The following is a 25,057-nucleotide window of genomic DNA, read 5'->3' as shown; positions in this document are numbered from 1 at the left end:
TCAGACTAACTTTTCCTTTAATCACATAGAATTTGGAATGTGAAGACATGCATGAGAGAAACATGCACTAGGAATAGGGACAGTGGATTTAATATCTAAAATTAAGTGCATCCATTATGTCCAAGTTTGATATTCTAGAAAAGGACCGGAAAATTCCTTGCCATTCCCTGAGGAAGCAATGTCTGAGTGATCATCTTGCAGAAGCTTTAATTAGGATCATGATTCATAAAGTATGAAGAAAGCCTCTCAGTGAAGTAGCAGGCAATTACTATGTGAGGCAGAGGGAATTATGTGAATGCTGCCTCCAGGTGCTCCTCCACATACCATATTTTTCTGTGTATAACACGCCCCCGAGTCCAAGATGACCCCTATTTCTGGAAACTCAAAATTATGAAAATAGGGGGAGGTGGCCCAGAGTATTGAGCTTTTTTTTGGCCTTGTCACAGCCACCAATCACCTGCCCAATCACTACGGACAAGCTCCTGCTCGCGAGTCCCCTCTCTCCACTATCCGTGTATAAGAAGACGCCCAATTTTTAACATTAATTTATAATAAATAAAAAATATTATCTTATACACGGTAAAGTACGGTTTGTGGGAGCATGGGAGGGTTTTTATTGCTATGTATTTTGTCTTTTTATGTTGTGTTTTTATGTTGAAAACCAACATATGATCTCTGGTTGAAGGGCAGCAAATTAATTAATGAATTAATTAATTAATTAAGTGCAAGACCTAAGCTCCTCATTCAGCTCCCATCAAAGCATTCCATCCCCATTCCATCAGGGAAATGCAGAAGAAAAGACTGTGGGGTCTCTCCATTGACTCAGCTGATGGACCAACAAGCTTTTGGCTCCTCTCCTTGGTAAACTCTTTCTATTCCAGCTTATCCTTGCATGAACCTTGTTAACCATGATCAACTGACAGAGGTTTTTTTCCTCTTCCCTCACAGTCCCTCATTTCTTTGCACCCTGACTTTTAAAGTGTAACACCAGAGGGAAGGGATGGTCTCATTACAGATCTTTGTAAACCATTCTGGGATCCTTTATCTGCTCAAGAGCAAGATTAAAAACGCTTCCTGTAAATAAAATAAAAGATGCAAAAAGGTCCACATCCAACGCCATGTTTAATTACCCTGTCAAGTACTAGGTTTAAAAAGGAAAGGGAAAAGAGGAAACCAATCAGGAAAGATCAAAACCAGAAATTAAAAAAAAAATCTGAACTTTTGCAATTTGATTTTGCTAATGGAGGAGATAAAATGTCTTACAAATTGATTAAAGTCACACCAAGATTCATAGCTGGGCAACACCCTTGCCCTAAAACATAAATCGGTGCTAGTGCAGCAAAGTGGACTGTCCCAGGGTCTACCAAAAAGCTTCAATAATGCTCCAGAAGCCAAAGAAAGAAAAAGCTTAAGTCATCATTAAGAATGTGAAAGAAAATTTATAGTATGGAGTAGGTGGATCCATTAATCATCCCCGGTACACAACATAATTTGTCAGTGGAGATTCAGACACATCAGTATCTAATAGAACACTTCTGGTTCAGGTTGTCAACTTTCCAAAAACACTTAGATATACTTGTGAGGAAGTTACCCTTTGTCCAGCTGTAAAGATTCCCTTAACTGCTACTTAAAATAGCCCTGTTAAGTTAGGGCTGCCATATGTCAGGATTTTCCTGGACATTTCCAGGATTTGTCCAGCAGAAATAGTGTCCGTGCAGAATTTCAATAAATCACCCAAATGTTCGGGAATTCCAGATGCATGGCAACCCATTTATTGCCAGGCACCACAGCCGGGAGGCGCCCCGATGGCTTTAAAAGATAAAAGCGGCTGGCAAACGAAGCGGGGCAAGGAGGGAAGGCCTCTCCAGCCACCTCTAAATGTTGCTCGAAGACAGAGGCGGCAGCCGTGTGAGGGCCTCCCAGCTGCGGCACCTGGTCCAGGGTCAAGCAGGAGCAGCCTGGGCATGGAGGAGCAAGAGCAGCGTGGGGAAAGGATTTTCCCAGCCATGATCCGGCATGCTCTAGTGGGGCTTGGATGTGCGGGAAAGCCCTGGCCAGCAGCAGGCCAAGGCAAGACCCGGCGACGGTGTATTTAACCCTAATTTTAGGGCCCCAGCTACAGCCCTAGGGCGCTTCCTCGTTGTGTGGTGGGCCGCAAGTCCCCAGCAAGCTCCAAGCCCCCAACCGCAGCTCACACCCAGCAGCCCATTAAGGCAGGTGAGGGACACAGTGGTAGTTGCAGCATCAGAGAGGGCCAACCTGCCACAAGAAAGCCAGGGCCACTAGCCAAGAGGGAGCACGGCGGCTCCTGGTCCTGTTTTCCCCAGGTTTGCTTTTCTTTTTTAGGCCTTTCTCCCTCTTTTCTTCTTTTTCTTGCGGGTGGCGCCCTTTTTTTGCTCTTTGGAATATGGCAACACAACTGGGCACGTTGGTTTTGTTGCAAGCATGCGGTGAGTGGCCTCCCTCCGCCCCACTCTCTCGTTTTCGTGGCTCGAGGACACTTTGTCCTACCTGCTTTCTTGAAACTTAGGGCTGAGGGAGGGGCGCCTCATCCCCAGCATGCCTTCCCCTGCCCAGGCCAACATCTCTCTGCCATCTTCAACAGTGACTGATGCCCACACAGGTCCACTGGGCTGCAGGAGGGAAATAGCTTTGTTTGCAAGTTTGGGGACAGGGCTTGCCGCACGCGGAGGCCTGCTGTTCTTCTTCAACCTGCTGGTGAGAGGAGATGCAGCTGTCAAGTCTGCTTCTCTCAGAAGAACTGACGGCAGAAACAGAAGAATGGGGGGGGGGGGGCATTTTCAAGTAGGGTTGCCATATGTCTGGGTTTTTGTTCTTTGGAATATGGTAACCCTAAGGACCTAATAACATTAGTATCAGTTGGATGCTAACTTTCCATGACAAAGTTGTGGTCATGATGCCATCGGAGAAGGGGAAGAGCTGCTGTTTCTGGACATCAAGGAAGGAAGGAACATACCTACAATGCAGAAAGTCCCAAGTTTAATATCTGGGATCACCAGTCGGAAAGCTGTAAGAGGACTTCTAAGTCTGCATCTAACCTGAAACCCTAGACACCCATTGCCAGTAAGGGTGAATGGACCAATGGTCCACCCTCTATAAGGGGGCTTCATACAGCATTTTATTTGTTTGTATACCACCCTTCATCCGAAAGTCACAGCGTGGTTCACAACATAAAAATACAAAATGAGAATAGAAAACACATAACAAAAAAAAATCCCAATAACAAACCAATAACCTCCCTCCCGCAGTGTTTATATTTTCATTTCAAGGATCTGAGCTTGGGAACACTAAATGCTTATGAATGAGCTACATCATAGCTATGAAAATATTATTCATGCATGGCACCTTGCCTTTCATTTTGTAAAAGCAACAGATTTCTTCACCGTGTTTATAAAACAGATCAGAATGAATGATGTGGCTGTTCCCATTTGAAACTGGATATACATTGTCAATCAAGACACACATTTTATACCAAGGACTACAGTCTACAGAGTAAAAAGAGCCATTTGCATGATTCCAAGATGAGACGCACCAACTCTGGACAAAAAAATATGTTGGTAGCAACATACCTATATTGAAAACCAAACTGAGAACAACCTGTCTAGGGCAGATGGCACATGATATGCACTTACTAGTTCAACTGTGATATCACCCAAAATAAGGATAAATAACCAGGACAATAGGTGCTGATACTGTGGCTCAGCTACTGACCTAGCTGCTTTCAGAAGGACAAAATACATGGCCAGCCAGAAGTATTAATTCACACAGACTTATCAAACACATACGGCACAAGACTTTGGTTTGCTTGACTTTAGACCATAGAACTGAGTGCATTGCGCTTTTTTTCAGAACATCATAGATACTCCAACATTTATTTCCACTGATATGGAAGTATACATTGAAATTTGGTCCTGGTGTGAAGTATTGCTGTTCCTCACTGTTAAAAGGGTCATGAGCCTTCCTTTAGAAAACTGAACTATGTAGTAGAGAAACAGGGTAGGCTGACTGAGGGGATGGGTTGTAATAGGGCTTCCTAACCTTTTCAATGGTGTGAAGATAAAATAAATTTATCTAACTGCATTTTCATATATATATGGAAAAAATGGAACCAGTAAAAATGGATCCAGCCATAGTTGTTTCTATGACCTTGCCTGCAGTCAATGGTCGATCCATCACTACTTTATGGCAAAAGATGATTAAGGACTCACCAGCAATCCTGCTCCCTCCTTCACAGCTATCCCAGACTTTTAGTTTGAAATGGGGAAATACCACTTGCCCCCACTCACCACTCCCTCAGTCTTTAAAGATATAGGCTTGAGCCATAACTTAAGTTAACTTAAGGAGATGTGTAGAAGGAAATTACCCATGCCTACCAACACCAACAGCCCCCTGCATTCCATCTCACATTGTTCAGGAGGATCTGCCAAAGCTCCAGAGAGACTTGGACGGGGGGGGGGGGGGTGTGGAAGAGGGAGAAAACCTTGCCTTTCATGAGCTGCCTTTTAAAAGTTCAGCTATAATGACTGCATTCTCCATTTAAAAAATAAAGTAGCTCAATAAATTACACAAATGCTTTCAGTTTGAGAGACATCCACTTATACCGCTCTGCTCCCAAGCAACTTTTAAAAGCACATTTTTAATGGATTAAAATAAACCACATAAATTTTATTTTTATGTGATGTATCAATAATATATCACATAAAAATAAAAATTTAGACTGTTATACTATGCCATTTTTGACCATATGTCAAAATTAATCTTCCAGAATACTTTTCATCCTGGATTCAAAGCTGATTCTTCATAAAGACGAGGGATTTCTGGACTACAGCTGCCATCACCCCAACCATTTGCCATGTTGGCTGGGGCCTATGGGACTTGGGGTCCAACAACAAATGGGGGAGCACAGGATCTCCATCCCAATGTAGACAATATCCCACGTTCTTCCATTTTCTTTAACACAACATTTCCAATGTCACCTTAGCATGATCTTTACTGTAATTAAGAGATTAGCTATATTAAAACCCTGAGAGCCAATGTGACTGAAGTCTACAATGCACATATTAGCACATTCATCAATATACTTTAATAAAATTCAAGTTCACTGACATGCTTTCAAGCAACAGAGCACCCTCAATGAGGTGGTTTCTGCATACTAATTTGAGAATTTAGACTCCCTATAGATTTATATTATAGAATTAAAGCATCAAGATCCACATAAAAAGAAATGCCATTTTATCACTTCTGTACAATAAAAATGAAATGAAATGCATCCTAGTTCTTTGGAGTCACACTACTGCAACAGAAGAAGGTGGCAGCATTAAGTTACACTACTTCTAAATGTAATATATCATACACAGAGACACACAATTACCATTACTAGTATCCTTTCATGCCACTATTAATTTCTCAGCTTCTTTGCATCTGCCATTAAGGAACAACACAATGGAACCATACTCCATGTTGTGCTGCTAGCGGAGATGCAATATTCATTTTCTAACCATGGGGATGGGTGACGTGGGCTTTGCACATTTCATTCTCTCCCCCGAACACAAATTCCCCCCTCGTTTCCAATTTCACTTTAAAACTGATATAGTGAAAGTAGAGATGTGAAAGCTTGGGGGGGGGGAAACAGACACCTCCTCCTCCCACCCCTGGGAACGGGACTCCCCCCCCCCAAAAAAAGCCTTGTTTGGTTTTGGAAAAAATGGAGGGAAAGATTATAGAATTTTTTTATTGGAATGATGAACAAAATGTTTAAGACAAAATGATTCCCACAAAATGATTTCTAGAACAGTCTAACGCAGGCATCCCCAAACTCAGCCTTCCAGATGTTTTGGGGGACTACAATTCCCATCATCCCTGACCACTGGTCCTGTTAGCTAGGGATGATGGGAGCTGTTGTCCCAAAACATCTGGAGGGCCGAGTTTGGGGGTGTCTGGTCTAACAGAAAGACTTTTGTTCTAGCATTAAAATAAAAAGTCATCTCCACCACTGCTGCAAACCCATTCAAAAGTCAGTTCAATTCATTCTAAGGATTGTTGCTTATTAAAGTTTATCAACAGCAGTCCTAAAATACATAGAGATTAATTTATTTAACGTTTTTTGTTTTACCTAGAACAGTGTAAAATGTTAATAGAAAACAAAGTTTAAAAACAAGTACATAAAATAAAAATCATGCATTTACATAAACAAAAACATTTTAGAACATGTCTACAACAGTAGAGCAAAGCTGCCTGACCGATGTCATAAATTTATAAAGGACATTCCTGATCCAACCTTTTACATTAATGTATTAACCTTTTTTTAAAAATAGATTTATCCCTCTTCCCTTTCCCAAGCAAACCAGCATATTAATACCACTTTCCAGTTTCTGTCGACTGAGTTTATTAATGCGAAAATCCATATCCCTGTAGTCTGGACTCAACAAAATTCAAGGCAAAAGTAGCAATCCTACTAATTGTACATTTTCTCACTCACTGCAGGAATAAGAAATCACAAGAGAGTTTCCTGGCACGTTGTGCTGATGCAACCCTGTTGCAAAACACAAACACTGCAATGCAGGATTTCAAAAGGATCCAAGCATGTATAACCATGCCTGATTACAGGAACAGGGCTCCCTACCACCACCTTTATATTTTATTTTGAGCAAATGTGCGGAAAGCCCTGAAAGAGGCCCTACCCTTCTGTTCTCACATCTCAAGCTTAAATACACACGTCGTACACATGATATTTCAAATATGATGGCATTCACCGCACACTTCAGCTGTTTGTTATGCAGTTTATGTTTTATCAGTGTTCACACAAGAATCAAGATTATCCCAAGCAAACTCAAAAGTTGACAGGTTCCTATATTTCAAAGGAAAGTTCTGTTTACGATTTTTCCCCAGTCATGGCACTTATGAACTGTAACTCATTAATTCATTAAGTACCAGTGCTCCATGTTTACATATTAAGACTCAGCTGACAGCTTGTGTGTGGACATGTTAGAACTCTGAATCTACTACAAAGACATACACACACCCTTTTGAAATACCTAATTGAAATTGTGCATTCTAGTTCTGGTGTGCTCTTAGGTGGGTGTTTACTAGGGGTCAGAACTTCTTGTGCATGCAAGTAGCTTTGTTTTTCGAAGCATCTGCAAGACATTATTATTTATTTATTTATTTATTTATTTATTATTATTATTATTATTATTATTATTATTACTTTTTACCCCGCCCATCTGGCTGGGCTTCTGCTACCACTCAGGGCAGCTTCCAACAGAATTGATGATAAGAATATAAAAAAGCGATAAAACATCAGACATTAAAAACTTCCCTAAACAGGGCTGTTGACACCCCACTGCCAGCCGGTAACTCCCACTCTTCCTTTAATCCACATTTTCCCTTTTGCAGCATCTCAATGACCTGTTTTGCAGTATTTAGTCTCCCATGCAGAAAAACAAATTGTCCCCTTCTATCACATGCACTTCAAAAATGTGAAAAAAACTCCTCCTAGCTCTTTAATCAAAATGAATCTGTGGAAGTTCTAAACATGCCCAACTGAACCAAGCCTTCAGACTTCTGCTAGGTGGCAGGTACCCATGGAAAATGAAAGGGAAAGAGAGACAAAGAATGGAGCTCGTTCCCAGCTACAACCCAGTAACAGGAAAAGCTCTAATGGGGATGAGGAAGTATCTCAAAGAAACTGTCGAAGGGTTGTGTACTACCAGGCGTCCATTCTTGCCAAGTCAAAGAAGACAGGAGAAGGTGCAGATGCTAACCTAAATCAGTTCAAATAGGTAAGCAGAAGTCAGAGAAATAAATAGCAGAGGACAAGGTCCTTGCTTTCAGCACTTTTTTAAAAAAAAAGAAAAACCTAATGATACATTCAGAACAGCAGCATTTTGTCAGATGCCCTGAGGTCTCTACTGTACTGGCCCATTAGAGCACAGATGAGCAGAAGAAACACTGGTGGCTCAGCTACATTAGTCAAAAAACAGTGTTTCGAAGGTGTTATAAACATGCAACACCAGCAACATGTAGAGCAAAAAACTTTCCTATGCGATGTTCCATAGCATTTTTTTTCTTTTGTTGTAACTGTTTAATTTCTGACTTATTTATTATTTTTTTCCTGTATGTAGATCCACCCTGGTGGATCTGAGTAATATACCATAGATCAGCAAGAGTTCTAGTAAAAACAAAATATAGATCTCACCAGACTGAGATCTGCTCACCCCTGCCTTACAGATAAAGGCTCCATTAGGAATCTAAGATGCTTAAAGGCATTCACTATACATATGATAGGCTTTTTCATCAAGATGCCAAACTTGCTGGATTTTATAAATTTCATCAACTGTAGACACAGCAAAAGGTTTAGATGCAGTCTTTTAAAGAGAACAACATCTGTTGATTTCAGACCCTGTTTCTCTTCGAACCATAAGAGACGAAAGCTCTAGATCAGGCTTTCTATGCATTTTTAAATTTGCACGGTTTTATTTTGGTAACAGAATCCATCTTTTCTTGATGCACACACCCCTGCCATCAAGAACGGGGCAAAAGGTTGCTGTAGCAATTGCTGGTGGTTTGGGCTACATAATTTCCTTCTAAGCACTTACTGCATGAAAATATCCTCTTTTTAAAATGATCCCAGTGCAGACTTGGACAATTTTAGTTTGTGTCCAAGCACGCTGGAGAAGGATAACAAAGCTTTAGTTCCTAGTTCACATCTATGATAGCAGGAAAGAACCATTTTGGACTGAAATATCTTTCTAACATGCTGGTCTTCTTTCAGCCATAGGCTGAACGCTCAGGGACTTATACAGTGGTACCTCGGGTTACAGACACTTCAGGTTACAGACTCTGCTACCCCAGAAATAGTACCTCAGGTTAAGAATTTTACCTCAGGATGAGAACAGAAATCGCGCACCAGCGGCGGAGCAGCAGCGGGAGGCCCCATTAGCTAACGTGGTAACTCAGGTTAAGGACGAACCTCCGCAACGAATTAAGTTATTAACCCGAGGTACCACTGTAGAGGTTCAAAGCTAGCATGATCTAATCAAGGCTTTAGAATGTACTACCTAACATGTGCCTTTTTGATCAGGGAAGCAGCCTAGAGTGCTCAGTACTTAGAACGTTTTATAAGAAGGCAGGAATATAGCAGAAAATGCACCAGTTAAAACAAAAATGCAATCTATAATCAAAATGCACATATAAAAGCTTCTTCCTGAGCCTCTGCTTTTCTTTCATGCAGATTGTTCCTAGCATCTTCAACACAGGAATGCTGTCCATGATAATTAAAAAATAATAATGATCACCTGGATTGGATTTCAGATGTGGAATCCCTTCTTAATTTCACTGATTTAAGTTCTATGTGGTCATTTATGATACCTTGGCAAAGTGTGTAGATTTGTAATTCATCCAGGATTTTAACCACTTCCCAGAGGAGACCAAGAAAATGTGAGTGATCTTTAGAATGGCTCATTTTCATGCAGAGTGAGAAACCCCAGCATGCAGAGCACGACTGCAAATTTCCCCACATGGACTTAGAAACAATTAAGGCTAGTAGTGCTGCTCTGGGCAGACTATTTGCTCGATCCTGGAAGAGCTTTCTGAAGACTCTGACACAGCAGTCATAGCATGTGTAACAGTCTATTGCCACATAACTCACATACCAGGTAGTTTAGAACCTCAAACACACAAATCCCGTACGCACACACATTATATATACATAGTTTTCTATTTTGTGCTTAGCACTGGGTGTTATATTGCTTTATATTCTTTGCAAACACGATGCTGCATAATGGCAGTTTCCTAACTTCTAGCTCCTCTTAAGGTAAGATATAGAAAACACAACTTTTTGTTTTCCATTATATCTCTGAGTTTTCAATCCTATATTTACAGTGGTACCTCCGGTTATGAACTTAATTCGTTCTGGAGGTCCATTTGTAAACTGAAACCGTTCTTAACCTGGGGCGCGCTTTCGCTAATGGCGTCTCCCGCTGCTGCCGCGCCACCGGCACGCGACTTCCGCTCGCATCCCGGGCAACATTTGCAACCGGGAGCATCTACTTCCGGGTTAGCGGAGCTCATAACCCAAAGCATTCGTAAGGAGGGCGGTACATAACACGAGGTCCCACAGTACCTGAAAACAGAGGAAGTTGTCATGCCCTGAGTCAGACCATTGGTCCATTTCGTTCAGCACTGCCTACACAGACTGGCAACAACTCTCCAAGGATTCAGGGGACTTTCCCAGCTCTACATAGAGATGCCAATAATTGACCTGGAACCTTTTGGGTAGAAAGCATCTGTTCTAGATAGACCTTCCCCAAATACAAGGTTTACAAATCCCATTTAACTCAATGGGACTTACTTCTCAGTAGACATGTATATATGATTGCATTGAAAATGTTCACTCCTATGCATATTTAATCAATAATAAATCTCTCTGAATAAAATTAATTATACAGTGATACCTCATGTTAAGTACTTCATTCGTTCTGGAGGTCCGTACTTGACCTGAAACTGTTCTTAACCTGAAGCACCACTTTAGCTAATGGGGCCTCCTGCTGCTGCCGCACCGCCGGAGCATGATTTCTGTTCTCATCCTGAAGCAAAGTTCTTAACCTGAAGCACTATATCTGGGTTAATGGAGTCTGTAACCTGAAGCGTATGTAACCCGAGGTACCACCGTACAGGAATATGACCTTGGGTCTCATGTTCCAGTTTCCACAGTTAAACTGCAACAGCATTCTTTAGCCCCAAATCTTTTTGTTTTCTGCGAATATTTGTTATCATTCCGCCTTCAGAGTCTGTCTCTTGCTCTCCCAAAACAGCTCTCTCAAGCCCTTGTTATCTCTTTGAACTATGTGAGTTACCAGTCCTTCAGTTAAGACCCTAGAGAAGGAAGGCAATTCTCTTTGAAGGGCTTTTTTCTCAAAATCAAGTGTGCAAGCACATGTATTTTATCCCGCCTTCAGGCCTCAAGAACCGAAGGCAGTTCTCAGAAATTAGAACCCCATTTTAAAAGAACAACAGACGGCCTTAAAGAAGCAAAACAAAACAGCAACATAATAGAATGTAATTATCAGAAAAGACAAAAAAAAAAGCTTTTAAAAACAGGGATTGGGAACATGTGGTCCTTCAGATGTTGTGGGATTACAACTCTCAACCTTAATAGTAAGGTTGGTGAACTTGCTTGAACTTCCAAACTCACCAGCCAGAACATTTCAAATGAAGGCATTATTATTATTTAATTAATCAAAGCTGTGGCTCTACAGATGTTCTTTTGCTGCACAAGCTCCAGGCTGGTGCACTGGGAGGTCCCAAGAATTGTCCCACAACACCCTGAATTGAGTGGCTAACATCTAGAGAGAAGCCAGCATTAACTTTTCAGCCACCGGACCAAAACTAGGGCCTCCACTGCAACCCCCCCATAGCCACACACACTAGCAATGCTTTTCTCTGCTGGTAGAGGCAACTGAGAACTTGCACAACATCCTAATACACACGCACTCAGCCATCAATACAGGAGAATAAGGAAGATCATACAGCCAAATTCTACCCACCCTTTGAACTTCCATGAGTTAAGTCAGGAGGAAACCAGTTCCTAATCTGCAACTCCAATAGCCTCACTTTGCACCCCAGTTTTCCATTCTTTCTTCCCACCTCTACCCCTGTGTCTGTAAGTCAGCCACTACTATTTGATGCTTATCTGGAAGAAATCCAGGACCGAGGAGAACACATATTTGCCAATAATGCAATTACAGAGGAAAAGATTTAATCTAACACCACATGGAGTTTTATCCCATATAAAGCAGGCCGCTGAAAAAACTAAGTTGCTGTGTACATAGTTAACAAATTATTGTGGCACCTGCAAGAAATGGCAGTATATTATAAAGGGAGAGGAGCTGTTACCACAGAAAAGCCTAACAGGCAGCATTTACTGCACTTGTTTGGAACATCATAAAATGCTATAATACTGCAGGCATTAATGGGTCCAACCGCATCATTTACAACCTTAGTACCAGAAGACGAAAAGTACATCCCAAATTATATGTAGCTTTAGCTCACATAACACTTTACTATTCGCAAAAGAGTTGCTAGTGAGAGTTCATATTTCACAGAAGAATGTGAATTAAGACTGGAATCCTCACACTACACTGCTGGGAATTCAGTGGAACTGACTTCTGAGTAGACATGGTCAGAACCAGAGTCTAAAACATCTGGAACAGGCATCCCCAAACTCTGCCCTCCAGCTGTTTTGGGACTGCAATTCCCATCATCCCTGACCACTGGTCCTGTTAGCTAGGGATGATGGGAGTTGTAGTCCCAGAACAGCTGGAGGGCCGAGTTTGGGGATGGCTGGTCTGGAAGGTCAGATTCCCTACCACTGGTTTAGATGGTAGTGCTGTGTATAGAGTAAATCCTATTAAGAACCCAAGAAGCAGGCAGACACACAGCACATACATAACACACTGTGATGGCATGTAACTCTACTGCTAAGCCAGTGTACTTCTGATCAACCTGGCGATTCATAAAAAACCCTCCCTGGGCATAAGGGAGAAATAAGAACACTAAATATTAAATGTATATAACATTTGTTTGTTACTCTGTTAAATTAGAACAGTGCCTTGCTATTCTAATTCAGTCTGCACCTCACAAACAGATTCACCCAGTGATTTATATGAAGCTCGACTATGCAGGCCACCAACCAATAATTCATAAGGAATGTGAATGTATCAAAAGAAAAGCCACCTTTATTATTTTATTTGTACCCCATTGTCAGGGACCATACTGAGGAGGGCTGCACTGAGGAAGAATGGTGGGAGCCACCTCCTCCTCCTGATCCTGATCCTAATCCTGAATCTTCCCAGGAGCAGAAGGACAATATAGATTTGAAACAGTGGTTTGCAAAGGGGCATCATTCAGAAGGCAAAAGCTGGGAAATACTGGATGGGGAACAGCTAGCAGGAGAAACACTAGAAGAGTGATTCACAGTCTCTGTAGAGTATCCAACCCCCGCTTCTCCAAAGTCATGGAGAGCTCAGAAAGTTTCAGAACAGAAAGAGTGGAGGTTACAAACTCAGATTACAAAACGTAGGAGTGATGTAAATTAATAGGGATGGAAGGGGGAGTAACCCTTAATTGGGAGCACCGCCATTCTGGGTAGACGTTTTCTTTTGTTCTTCACTATGTTTATTAAAGAAACTAACTGGTAAGAATTCACTTTCGTTTGATCTACTCATTTACGGCCACAGGGGAAGAAGCGGATTCCCCGAAGCCTGATACCCATTCTACAAGCAGCTCAGACCAATATGTCACCATCACAAGAATCTTTGAGATAAGTTAGGTTGAGAGAGAGTCATTCCCTACAAAGACTTAACAAGCTTTATGGCTAAGCTAGAACATGAAACTGGGTTGCACACATTCAAACGTAGCATACAATCCACTGCAACACACAGGCTTAGGACAAATATGCCTTTTGCCAACTGCATACAGGAGACTGAAATAAGTGCCAGGTCACAAGCAGAAAATTTAGCCCTTTTAATATGGGCAAAACAGCATCATAGTTAAAAAGAAGTTATTTAGCATCTTTTTTCTTCCTCCCAGATTTGTGATGCATACAGATCCCAATAAAATCTATGTTTTAAAGGGAGTCTGCACATTTATGGAGAATTGGGTTGCATATAAAAATAAAAGAATTCCACTAATGGGGCTAAATTCTATTTTTAACTAGCTGAATCTGCAACCTCTATTAACATCAACGTCTGGTAAAATACTAAGAGATTTATAGTCATGAGTTACATTATTGATACTAAATCTCTACTTGTTAGAGAAAAGGTTAGAAACACCAAGGAAAATTCAATGCAAAAAGTTAAATTAATTACTCCCTAAAATTTAAAGGAAGTCAATATAAACTTGAAGAATCTAACCATGTTTAGCCTTAAAGGAAGATTCTGAACATGTAGATGTTAGACTGTACTTAAACATAGCTAAAGTAAAATATTTGTAATTAGTAACATACAACAAGTTATTTATTTAGTTATCTAACCAACTTCATTCTCAGATGAAGTATCAGTTGCATTTATGTAGTAAAAATGCTTAGCATTATTTGTTCTTAGCACTAATTAATTTTTTCTTAGCTCCAAGCTCTGGAGGGTAGAACTTGAACCAATGGCTTCAAGTTACAAGAAAGGAGATTGACTAAATATCAGGAAGAACTTTCTGGCAGTAAAAGCTGTTTGACAGTGGAATGAGCTCCCTTGAGAGGTTGTGGGCTTTCCTTCATTGCATGTTTTTAAGCAGAAGTTGGGTGGCCAACTGTCATGGATGCTTTAGCTAAGATTCCTGCATTACAGGGGGTTGGACTCTATGACCCCTGGGGTGCTTTCCAACTCTATGATTCTATAATAATAATAATAATAATAATAATAATAATAATAATTTATTATTTATACCCCGCCCATCTGACTGGGTTTCCCCAGCCACTCTGGGCGGCTTCCAACAGAATATTAAAATACAATAACCTATTAAACATTAAAAGCTTCCCTAAACAGGGCTGCCTTCAGATGTCTTCTAAAAGTCTGGTAGTTGTTTTTTTCTTTGAGATCTGGTGGGAGGGCATTCCACAGGGCAGGTGCCACTACTGAGAAGGCCCTCTGCCTTGTTCCCTGTAACTTGGCTTCTCGCAGCGGGGGAATTGCCAGAAGGCCCTCGGCGCTGGACCTCAGTGTCCGGGCAGAATGATGTGGGTGGAGACGCTCCTTCAGGTATACTGGACCGAGGCCGTTTAGGGCTTTAAAGGTCAGCACCAACACTTTGAATTGTGCTCGGAAACGTACTGGGAGCCAGTGCTGTTCTTTCAAGACTGGTGTTATTGTTGGGATTTTGCTTCTGATAGTTATATGCTCTCGGCAGCCGCTCCCAGTCACCAGTCTAGCTGCCGCATAGCCTAACAGAATAACTTGATACACTCAACTTATGCCTAGGCATCCTAGAAAGTATTGTTATAGATGCAAGGAGACCATTCCTTGGCTAATAACTGTCCAGGATGATTGGTTTACTTTCATCAATGGCAGGAAATGTTCTCATAATAGGTGAGGATCTCCTTCCAGTTTTTGGATTGCAAGACAAATCATAATATGGGAGGGGGGAAGAGAAACAGTATGGAGTAAGTTTGATATTACTTAAAAGACCAGAGAGTATGCTCTACATGGGGCTGCCTTTGAAGGCAGTATACAAATTCCCAACAGCTGCAAACTGCTACTGCTAGGTCACAGGAAGGTGGGGGAACAGAGCAATGGGGCACAGGACTGATTCTCTATCAGTATCAGTAGTTATCACTGCCTTTCAAAGTGTTGATTTTTAACTGTAAAGTCCTAAATGACTTATGAATAAGTTATTTGATGGACCACCTGAACTCATCATAATCTGCTAAGTCACAGATCTGTCTCAAAGTCCCCTGTTATGTACTCAATCCAATTTGTGGGCGAGACACAATTTTGTTGTGGTTCCTAAAAATTGAAACTCCCATCAGATGTGCACATGGCATATACAGTAGTACCTCGGGTTAAGTACTTAATTTGTTCTGGAGGTCCATACTTAACCAGAAACTGTTTTTAACCTGAAGCACCAATTTAGCTAATGGGGCCTCCCGCTGCTGCTGCACCGTCGGAGCACGATTTCTGTTCTCATCCTGAAGCAAAGTTCTTAACCTGAAGCACTATTTCTGGGTTAGCGGAGTGTGTAACCTGAAGCGTATGTAACCCGAGGTACCACTGTATACACTATGGATTTTTAAACTGGCTTTAAAAGTCCTTTTTCTAACTGCGTTTTTTGTTGAAGGCTTTTTCTACAGAGATACGTTGCAAAATACATCTCTGTCCATTTGTTTTTATTAAGTGTCTTTAACTCTTAACTGGTCTTTTTCATAGCCATTAATGCAGCTGCCGTTGTTGATTCTGATTATTTTAAATCATTGCATTTCTTGTGCTTTTAAAATATTGTGAGCTGCTTAAGGGTTGGCTATGCTCAAAAAGGCAACATATAAATAAATTTATAAAGTAAATAAATGCCCCTGTAAAAAAAAATGGAGTGCAGAAAAACCTGTACAAGCCCTGCCTTGACCTCTTCCCCAGGGATGGTTAGGAGAGCAGGCATATATTTTGGGAAACGTCTTCCCCAGGGATGGTTAGGAGAGCAGGCATATATTTTGGGAAACTACCCATAATACAACAGAAAATCAGATCCAGATAAGAGCCAATTCTTATTTCCATCCATTACTGCAGCTATTTCAAACACCAGAAACGGTAAGGTGGCAGGAAGTCAGATTCTGTCCTCCTTTGGGCAGACAAGTGTGTGCAACAAGGAAGATTGCTCAATAGTGCTCTAGCAGCTCTAATTTCTGACATGGAAATAAGCGCTCTTCAGCTCAAAAATGCACATGATTTTAATTGCACCTACTTCCACATATTGAGATCAATGAAACAGTTAAGCTAATGACAAAAGTCATTTACCCAACTGGAGAGAATGTGATAGCTCATTCAGGCATTTGTTAACTGAACAGTTTGCATTAATGCAGCTTTAAAGAGGACAGGCATTACATTCGTGCACACCAAAACACTGCCCAAAGCCCTCGGCACAAGCAGTAAGGCCTCATTTCTACTCACATTCACCAGTTTAAACCAGAGACGGAGATTGTCAACCAATTGCTACTACGGCCATAGAGACCATGTCAAACAGGAGGGACTTGGGGGAGAGATGAAAGGCATCAGATTCAGGGATCATTTTGAATGAAAGGCTTGTTACAGTGCTGGGAAAGGTAAATGTAGGCGGTTTGTGTTGCTGGTGGGAAGGAGTGTTTATTCTAATAATAATAATAATAATAATAATAATAATAATAATAACAATTTTATTATTATTTTTACGCTGCCCATCTGACTGGGTTGCTCCAGCCACATGGGGAAGCCAAGGGAATTAGACTGTTGCTTATATATTTTCTTTAACTGAAGAGATTAATGCAGTATCACTGCCAGTCACACAATAAAGACATACCTGTTTAAGGATGTTCATATATTTAAAACAACATACCACTTAATAACAGTTACATACACAGTGCCAAAAAAAATCACCAAGGATGGAACCTGGATCTGCATAAGCTAATATATGTATACATGCAAAATTAGAAACAATTAGCATCATTTAAATAGAAATGCATCTCACCATACTGGAGGAGACTGTGAGAGGTGGGCCTGCTCAGTCTGCTTCCCAGGTGCTAATTCAAAGACTTTTCTCTCCTTTTTTATTCAGTGAGGCCACCCGCCTCACTAGAGTATAAGCTTGGGGCGGGGGGGAGGGGGCTTTTTCAGCATAAAAAATGTGCTGAAAAAGTTGGCTTATACTCAAGTATATATGGTAATTAAACTACATTCAACAGCCATTCACATCAGTGTAAAGAAGACATGTCTATGGTCCATCCCATTGCAATTTTATCTGACACCAGAGTTACGTGAGCACAGACATATTTTAAATAAGCAGGTATCTTTATTAAGAATAATTGACTTATGCAAGGAAAGAGGTAATTCTAAATCGATTTGCAATTGTTCGGGGGAAGGGGCTGATGAAATACATGGATAGAAGTGAAAGTCGCTTCTCTGGATAGGAGTTTAAAATCTCCTGGTTATTCTAAATGTCTTTGAATCTCAAATTTTGTAACAAATACTACCCAACAAAATGTCTAACATAACAAAACCACCAGATAGCTGTGCACAAAAATGTCAAAGACTGAACCTCTTGCATTGCATGACCTCTTGCTCCCATTGTTTACATTTTATACCCATGTTTCTTTATGTATATATAAATAAGGTTCACACATTTACCATCTGCAGTAATAGATAACAAGGTAAAAAATAAATAAAGGAGAATGCTCTGTGTTGCCAGGAATATTTGTAATTATATGTGTGTGTGTGTGTGTGTGTGTGTGTGTGTGTGTGTGTTCATTTATTCAAATCTGTATAAATTTTATTGATTTTAGTGTGTGTTAAAATAGAGCCATTTTTAAAAGGGGAATGCTGTGATATGCCAGCAAGACTCAGAATGCTCAGTTTATGATCTATGTGGGATAGCAGGATTGGTAGAGCATGAGACTCAATCTCAGGATCATGAGTTGAAGCCCCATGTTGGGCGATAGATTCCTGCATTGTAGGGGGGTGGACTAGATGGTCCTTGTGGTCCCTTCCAACTCTAATAATCTACAATTCTCTGTTGTATATAATTTTATTTGGGTCTGTGTCAACTTCATGTTAAGTTGTTTTACTTTTATAGTCTTGCTTTGTCATACCACCAAGTTCAACCATTGATTGGTGCACTGAAAACCAATGGTTTTAAACCTATGCAATGTAAACATCCATGTTCTTTTAATTACTGACATTAAATGTCAAGTTTGTTACTATACAAACCCGGAGGAGGGTTTATGCTCAGTTAATTATTGGATTTGGGATGTTCCATTCTAATTGGTGAATGATGCCACATATAAAAATCTTAAAACTAAACATAACAGGAGACTTTCAGCCAATAGTGCTTTTTAATGTTGCTCTGAAAACATGTCATCGCCTTTTTTCCTGGCAAAGCAGTAAAAGAAAGTTTTGTAATCTGCTTGTAAAAGGCTCCTATGGCAGTTAATAGTAGAAAATTATAACCAATTGTGCCTGAAAAATATACCACACCAAGGCAGGAGAGCAAGTACTCTCAGGTGCTGTTATCATATAAGATAACAGCTGGAAAGTAGTTACGATACTCAGGATAACACTTCATGCATCTGATGAAGCGGACTGTTGTAAATTTGTTACTCTTGGCAATGCCACAAGGCTGATTGTTGTTTTCACTGCAGGAGACCAATGCAGCTACTTCCCCTGGAAATTGTATCTGATGAAGTGGACTCTAATCCACAAAAGCTTATACCATCATGAACTTGTTGGTCTTCAGCCTGGTTCGTTCATCAAAATACTGTAAAGCCAAACTATGGCTTCCCTGGATGATGTGAACAGGCTGGCTCCTGATGAGTTTAAACAGGATTTTCTCCTCCAGACCCTGGCATAGCTGCTGCTGGGTTAGTGGAATCTGTAACCTGAAGCGTATGTAACCTGAAGCGTATGTAACCCGAGGTACCACTGTACTACAAGACTTTGTTATTTTAGGTGCAACCAACTACTCCTCTGGAAGATGCTCTTCTTTAAAAGTACAGTCTTCTTCCCTCCTCATTTTAACTCTTCTTGGTGAAGAAACATATTCTGTACTAGCAAAACAAAAAAACTTCATCAACAAACAGATGGACAGTTTCAGACTGTTGCTATTTTCAAGTGGAACTCAGTCACATCCCAGCAAATCCAGGTTAAGTGCCATTATAGATGACTGGAAGATCTTGCATAACAAAGCCACTTCCCTCAAAGATCAGACTTTTTGCAATGAGGAAAGTGATGGGGAAATCCCACTGGAAAGGGTGGGATAGCACTTGCTTTGGCAGATATACCGTATTTTTCGTCCTATAGAACGCTCCGTCCCATAGGACGCACCTACTTTGGGGGGGGGGGAAATAAAGGGGGAAAAAATTCCCTTTATTCCCCCCCCCCAAAACCAGGTCGGGGAACAGTGGGATGGCGGCGCTGCGCCTCCCCACTGTCCCCCGAGCTTGTGGGGCTGGCCGATGTCTGTCCAGCGCGCGGAGCGCTCTGCTTCAGGGAGCCCCGTGCGCCGGGCGGCAGGCTGCTATCCGCAGCGTGGGGAGCCCTGCAGGGAACTCCTGCAGGGCTCCCCACGCTGCGGATGTCTGTCCGGTGCGCGGGCTGCTCTGCTTCAGGGCGCCCCACCCGCCGGGCGGCAGGCTGCTATCCGCAGGGTGGGGAGCCCAGCGGGGAACTCCTGCAGGCGCGCAAGTCTCCCGGGCGCGCAAGGCTTGCGGACACCTGCGCGAAGCACGGGGCGTCCTCCGGAGGGCGCCCCGTGCTCCGCGGTGCCGGCTGCCACCCGCAAGCGTGCGCGCCTGGGGGGAGTTCCCACTATGAAAGCCACTATGAAATCCCTACAAGTATTGCAATTGGGGGGGGGGGTAGCAGCAGCAGCGGATTTCACTGCTGATGTTTGTAATATTAGAAGGGGGATATTTGGCTGCCATAACAGTCCCCAGTGCAGTGGGAAAGCTGACAGCAGCCAAAAATCCCCGCTCCAATATTTCAAATAGCAGCACTTGTCCTTCACAACTTATGCAGAGAAAAGTAAAGGAGCCCTCAAGGACACTATTGAGGCGAAGTCTAAATCTGCTCTCTGACACTGGGAATCAATTCTGTTCTTATCCATGTCCCCACTCATGCAGAATAAATCATACTATTGTCTAACCTTTCAATCTGCATAACCTCAATGTGGGCTCTATTACTTTTATCCCACTAGTCTAACAAAAATATTAGCTGCTGGCATTTACATATAGATTTATCAATCACTTCTTAGAGCAGCAGGCACACACACACACACACACACAATTTTTACCTTACAACAGCTTTGTAAAGTAGGTTAAGCAGAGACAGAATGACTGACTCACTCAGGGCAACCCAGTAAAGCTTCAAGGCTGAGCAGGGATTTTAAGCAAGCTCTGTCTCTTCCAAATCCAACACTATCCACAACACCAGGCTGAAGTGACCACTGCCCAGTTTATGATCCCTTTTGCTACTCCATGCTCCAGCAAGCAATGTGCTTCAGTGAACAGAGAATTTGCCACAAATGTGGAAGACCAATGTTTAAATCCTATTCTGACCACTGCTCTTGGGTGGGTTTTAGCAACTCACAGTCCCACTGTCTAAGATACCTATGTGTAAAATTGTTGACTGTAAATATTGAAGGCTGCCTCAAACAACTGCTACAGAAATCGAAAATAAAAAGTTAAAAATTAAGTAAATTCATAAAAGTTTCTGATCACACTTTCTACAGAACCCTTGTCCCCTAAATTATTGGTTTCTTTGCGGGGGGGGGGTATTATAGAAGGGTGGGAAGGTGAACTAATCTTAGGAGCCCGGTCAAAGGGTGCAAACTCAATGGAGCTTGCATCTGAGTACACATGTCAGGCTGCAAATTGTTAGTAGCAACAGTTTTCATTTCTCCCTCTCAGAGCCCAGACCTACGCATGTTTACTTAGAAGCCCCACTGTATTCAATGGGGCTTGGTCCCTTTATAAACGTATTTAGGATCCCAGCCTTGGGCATTGCTCACGGATTATTTAGCCGAGGACTCTCCACACACCTTTCGTTGCTGATTCTTTTTTTACATAGTGAAAAGCTCACGGCTCTTTTACCCGGCCGGCAGACAATAAAAGCTCTTGCAGCGTTAAGGGGGAAAGTCCCTCCCTCTCCACCAGCTAAGGGCAAGAGCCAACTTCCAATCCCAAGTGAGGGCAGCCGGGTGGCTTCACGGGCGCTTCCCGTGGAGATGAAGGCTCGCCAATCAGGCTCGCGCGCTCCCCGCCAGCGAGGAAGCACGCGACGCACACGCACCACGGACGCCGGGAAGCGCACGTGAACGGCAGCGGCTCATGTTGCAACGGAGAGGAGCGCGGGGCGGGTGGTGGAGGGGCTGCAGCCTCTCAGCTGTCCTAGCCGGGCTCGCTGTCCTTCCTCATTGCGGCTGGGCACCAAAGCTGCGGCAGCCCTGCCTTTACTCGGGAGTAAGTCCCTCCTGGACTCCGGAGTGAAAACGCACAGGCAGCTGCAAAGGCAGCGGGTAGAGGAGGAGAAGGTAGTGAAGCCAAGTGAGCCCAGCGGGCAAGAGAAGCTAGCGGGACTTTAGCAAGGCATGCACGGCGCCGCTCCGCAGATAGGGACTTACTCCGGAGGAAGCAAGCAGGACTGAGGTGCAAATCAGCGTGACGGTGCAGCTTTTTAGTGTCTGGAGCAGCTGTTTTTGGTTTTTTGAGGGATGGGCCCGGAGGGGAGATGGGCGGGTGTGAGAGGAGCCCCGAAGCAGCGCGTCCAGGTGCAGCAGCTGGTCTCGGTTACCTGCGCTCGAAGTCCTGCTCAAAGGGAGTCAGGTAGGGGTCCTTCTCCAGCAAGCGCTGCAAGTCGGGCGGGCGGGGGCTTAGCAAAGCCATCTTTGCAGCAGCAGCGGGAGGATCCGACCTCAGTTGCACCAGGATGTCCGGAGAAGCGGCGCCCTCTCAGCTCCCTATATACATTTGGGTAAGAGGGGTGGGCTGGAAGGGCAAGCGCCGACCTCTCTCCCACCAACCCACCCCCTTTTCGGGATAGGGCTAGGCCGGGTGCCGCCCAGGCTGGGGGAGGGGAAGGGGGTCACCCAGCTGCGCAAGGGAAGGGCTCCGGGAACAAGCAGTTCCGGCCTTGCTAAGAGACTCGAAACCTGCGGCTGCTTCAGGGTTTGCAGCGTCCTTGCGACTGAGCATGCTCGGGAAACAGGAGCAAGCTCAGTGGTGCGTTCTGAAGCCGTTGCCCTCACTTGGCCCCCTTCACATCCGCCAGGAATTGGTGTTTTGCCTCCGTTATCCAGTACTTTGTACTGAGCAAAGGTGAGCGCCCAGGAGCAGACCAGGAGAATAAGCAATGCCGGTGATAGGCAGCAGACTAATGAAGAGAGGCAGAAGATGCAATCTTAGGCACATTTACTTGGCATAAATCTCATTGAACTCGTTGGAATATTTTTCATAATAAACATGCCTACAGTTAGGCATCACCTGGTTTAAGATTTGGTGTGCTGAGTGCAAGTATTAATCACTGGTGGAAATAGGGGTCTTTCTCTGCCAGAGAAGAGGGGGGTGCCAGAGGGTTCTTGCTGCTCCTCCCATTTTGGGGGTGGAGTGGAGAGTGCCTGCAGAACTCCAGTGCAGTCTCGGATGCCTTCAGCACCCACCAACTCTGCCAGAGAAGTAGCAGCTGCAATGAGAGCTCACATAAAGTAGCATAGGAAACCTGAGGTGATGAAACAGGAAGGACTGTCTGTGCCTGGTCACTTTCAACAGCTGTTTCCCAGTAAAGGCATAACTCTTCTCCTCTCCCAAGGTCATGCTGTCCTATCCTTGCACAGTGCATAGAGCAGCTAAAAGATGGCAGCCTGATCTTAATGTTTCTGGGAGGGAGGTGTGGCGTCCTTGTTGAAATCTTCCAAGTACACTGGTGAAACAGTTGAATTGTTGACTTTACAACTTAATCTTTGTACAGGCCATTCTTTATAAATTGACAAAGTAATGCTCCCCAACTGGTGGAAGGGCAGGAGAAGTTTCTAAGATATGCTTCAGGCTGATGTCAAGCAAGACATACTTGTGGCAAATGAACTTGACAGAGTTTGACAAGAATCCTCATATTGCTAGGAAGGAGGAGAACCGATGTTTTGAATAATAATAATAATAATAATAATAATAATAATAATAATAATTTTTTATTTGTACCCCGCCCATCTGGCTGGGTTTCCCCAGCCACTCTGGGCGGCTTCCAACAGAGATGAAAAATACACTAAAATGTCACATATTAAAAACTTCCCTGAACAGGGCTGCCTTCAGATGTTTTCTGAATGTCAGGTAGTTGTCCATCACCTTGACATCCGATGGGAGGGCATTCCACAGGGCGGGCGCCACCACCGAGAAGGCCCTCTGCCTGGTTCCCTGCAACTTGGCCTCTCGCAGTGAGGGAACCGCCAGAAGGCCCTCGGAGCTGGACCTCAGTGTCCGGGCAGACCGATGGGGGAGGAGACGCTCCTTCAGATATACTGGACCGAGGCCATTTAGGGCTTTAGAGGTCAGCACCAACACTTTGAATTGTGCTCGGAAACGTACTGGGAGCCAATGTAGGTCTTTCAAGACCGGTGTTATATGGTCTCGGCGGCCGCCCCCCAGTCACCAGTCTAGCTGCCGCATTCTGGATTAGTTGTAGTTTCCGGGTCACCTTCAAAGGTAGCCCCATGTAGAGCGCATTGCAGTAGTCCAAGCGGGAGATAACCAGAGCATGCACCACTCTGGCGAGACAGTCTGCAGGCAGATAGGGTCTCAGCCTACGTACCAGATGGAGCTGGTAAACAGCTGCCCTGGATACAGATTTGACCTGTGCCTCCATGGACAGCTGTGAGTCCAAAATGACTCCCAGGCTGCGCACCTGGTCCTTCAGGGGCACAGTTACCCCATTCAGGACCAGGGAATCCTCCACACCTGCCCGCCTCCTGTCCCCCAAAAACAGTACTTCTGTCTTGTCAGGATTCAACCTCAATCTGTTAGCCGCCATCCATCCTCCAACCGCTTCCAGACACTCACACAGGACCTTTACCGCCTTCACTGGTTCTGATTTAAAAGAGAGGTAGAGCTGGGTATCATCTGCATACTGATGAACACCCAGCCCAAACCTCCTGATGATCCCTCCCAGCGGCTGCATGTAGATGTTGAAAAGCATGGGGGAGAGGACAGAACCCTGAGGCACCCCACAAGTGAGAGCCCAGGGGTCTGAACACTCATCCCCCACCACCACTTTCTGAACACGGCCCAGGAGGAAGGAGCGGAACCACTGTATGACAGTGCCCCCAGCTCCCAGCCCCTCAAGATGGTCCAGAAGGATGTCATGGTCGATGGTATCAAACGCCGCTGAGAGATCCAGCAGAACTAGGAAACAGCTCTCACCTTTGTCCCTAGCCCGCCGGAGATCATCAACCAGTGCGACCAAGGCAGTTTCAGTCCCATGATGAGGCCTGAATCCCGACTGGAAGGGATCCAAATGAGGAACCTGTGACCCTCCAGATGTTGGGGAGCTCTAGCTACCTTTGGTTCCATCAGCGATGATGGGAAATGTAGTCCCACATCTGAAGAACCACAGGTTGCCCAAACCTGGGTGAGAACTATGGTTTTCAGACATTCTAATCTGGGAAACCCTTCTAAATCAGCTTGTCTGTCAGAGGGCCAAGAATGAAGGGAAAATCTAATGTAGTGCAGTCTCTCTTAATCTGTAAGCCTGTGCACAGGAAATCATCTCATTTGTTGTTTTATTGATTTTATGTATTCACTTTGGGAGCTGCTGTTGTTTTTGTT

At 43.4% G+C, this 25,057-nt stretch overlaps 1 protein-coding gene across 2 annotated transcripts in view; it reads right to left on the bottom strand.

Annotated features, from left to right (window-relative positions):
- GBE1 (1,4-alpha-glucan branching enzyme 1) overlaps window positions 1-23,252 on the bottom strand; it is a 143,750-nt gene extending 120,498 nt beyond the window's left edge. Inside the window, exon 1 of one of the 2 annotated variants that reach the window (XM_081858475.1) lies at window positions 22,038-23,252. In XM_081858475.1, the coding sequence (XP_081714601.1) occupies window positions 22,038-22,129 (92 nt within the window). In that variant the 5' untranslated portion in view covers window positions 22,130-23,252. The remainder of the gene's footprint in view (window positions 1-22,037) is intronic. The other variant, XM_081858476.1, reaches the window with a different exon arrangement.
- Between the last annotated feature and the right edge of the window lie 1,805 nt (window positions 23,253-25,057).

This window comes from Podarcis erhardii, assembly GCF_964252035.2.
Source record: "Podarcis erhardii genome assembly, chromosome: 4".
In the NCBI taxonomy this organism is placed as follows: Eukaryota; Metazoa; Chordata; class Lepidosauria; order Squamata; family Lacertidae; genus Podarcis; species Podarcis erhardii.
Note: the sequence above shows the minus strand (reverse complement) of the source record. Positions and strands in the feature narration are given on the sequence as shown.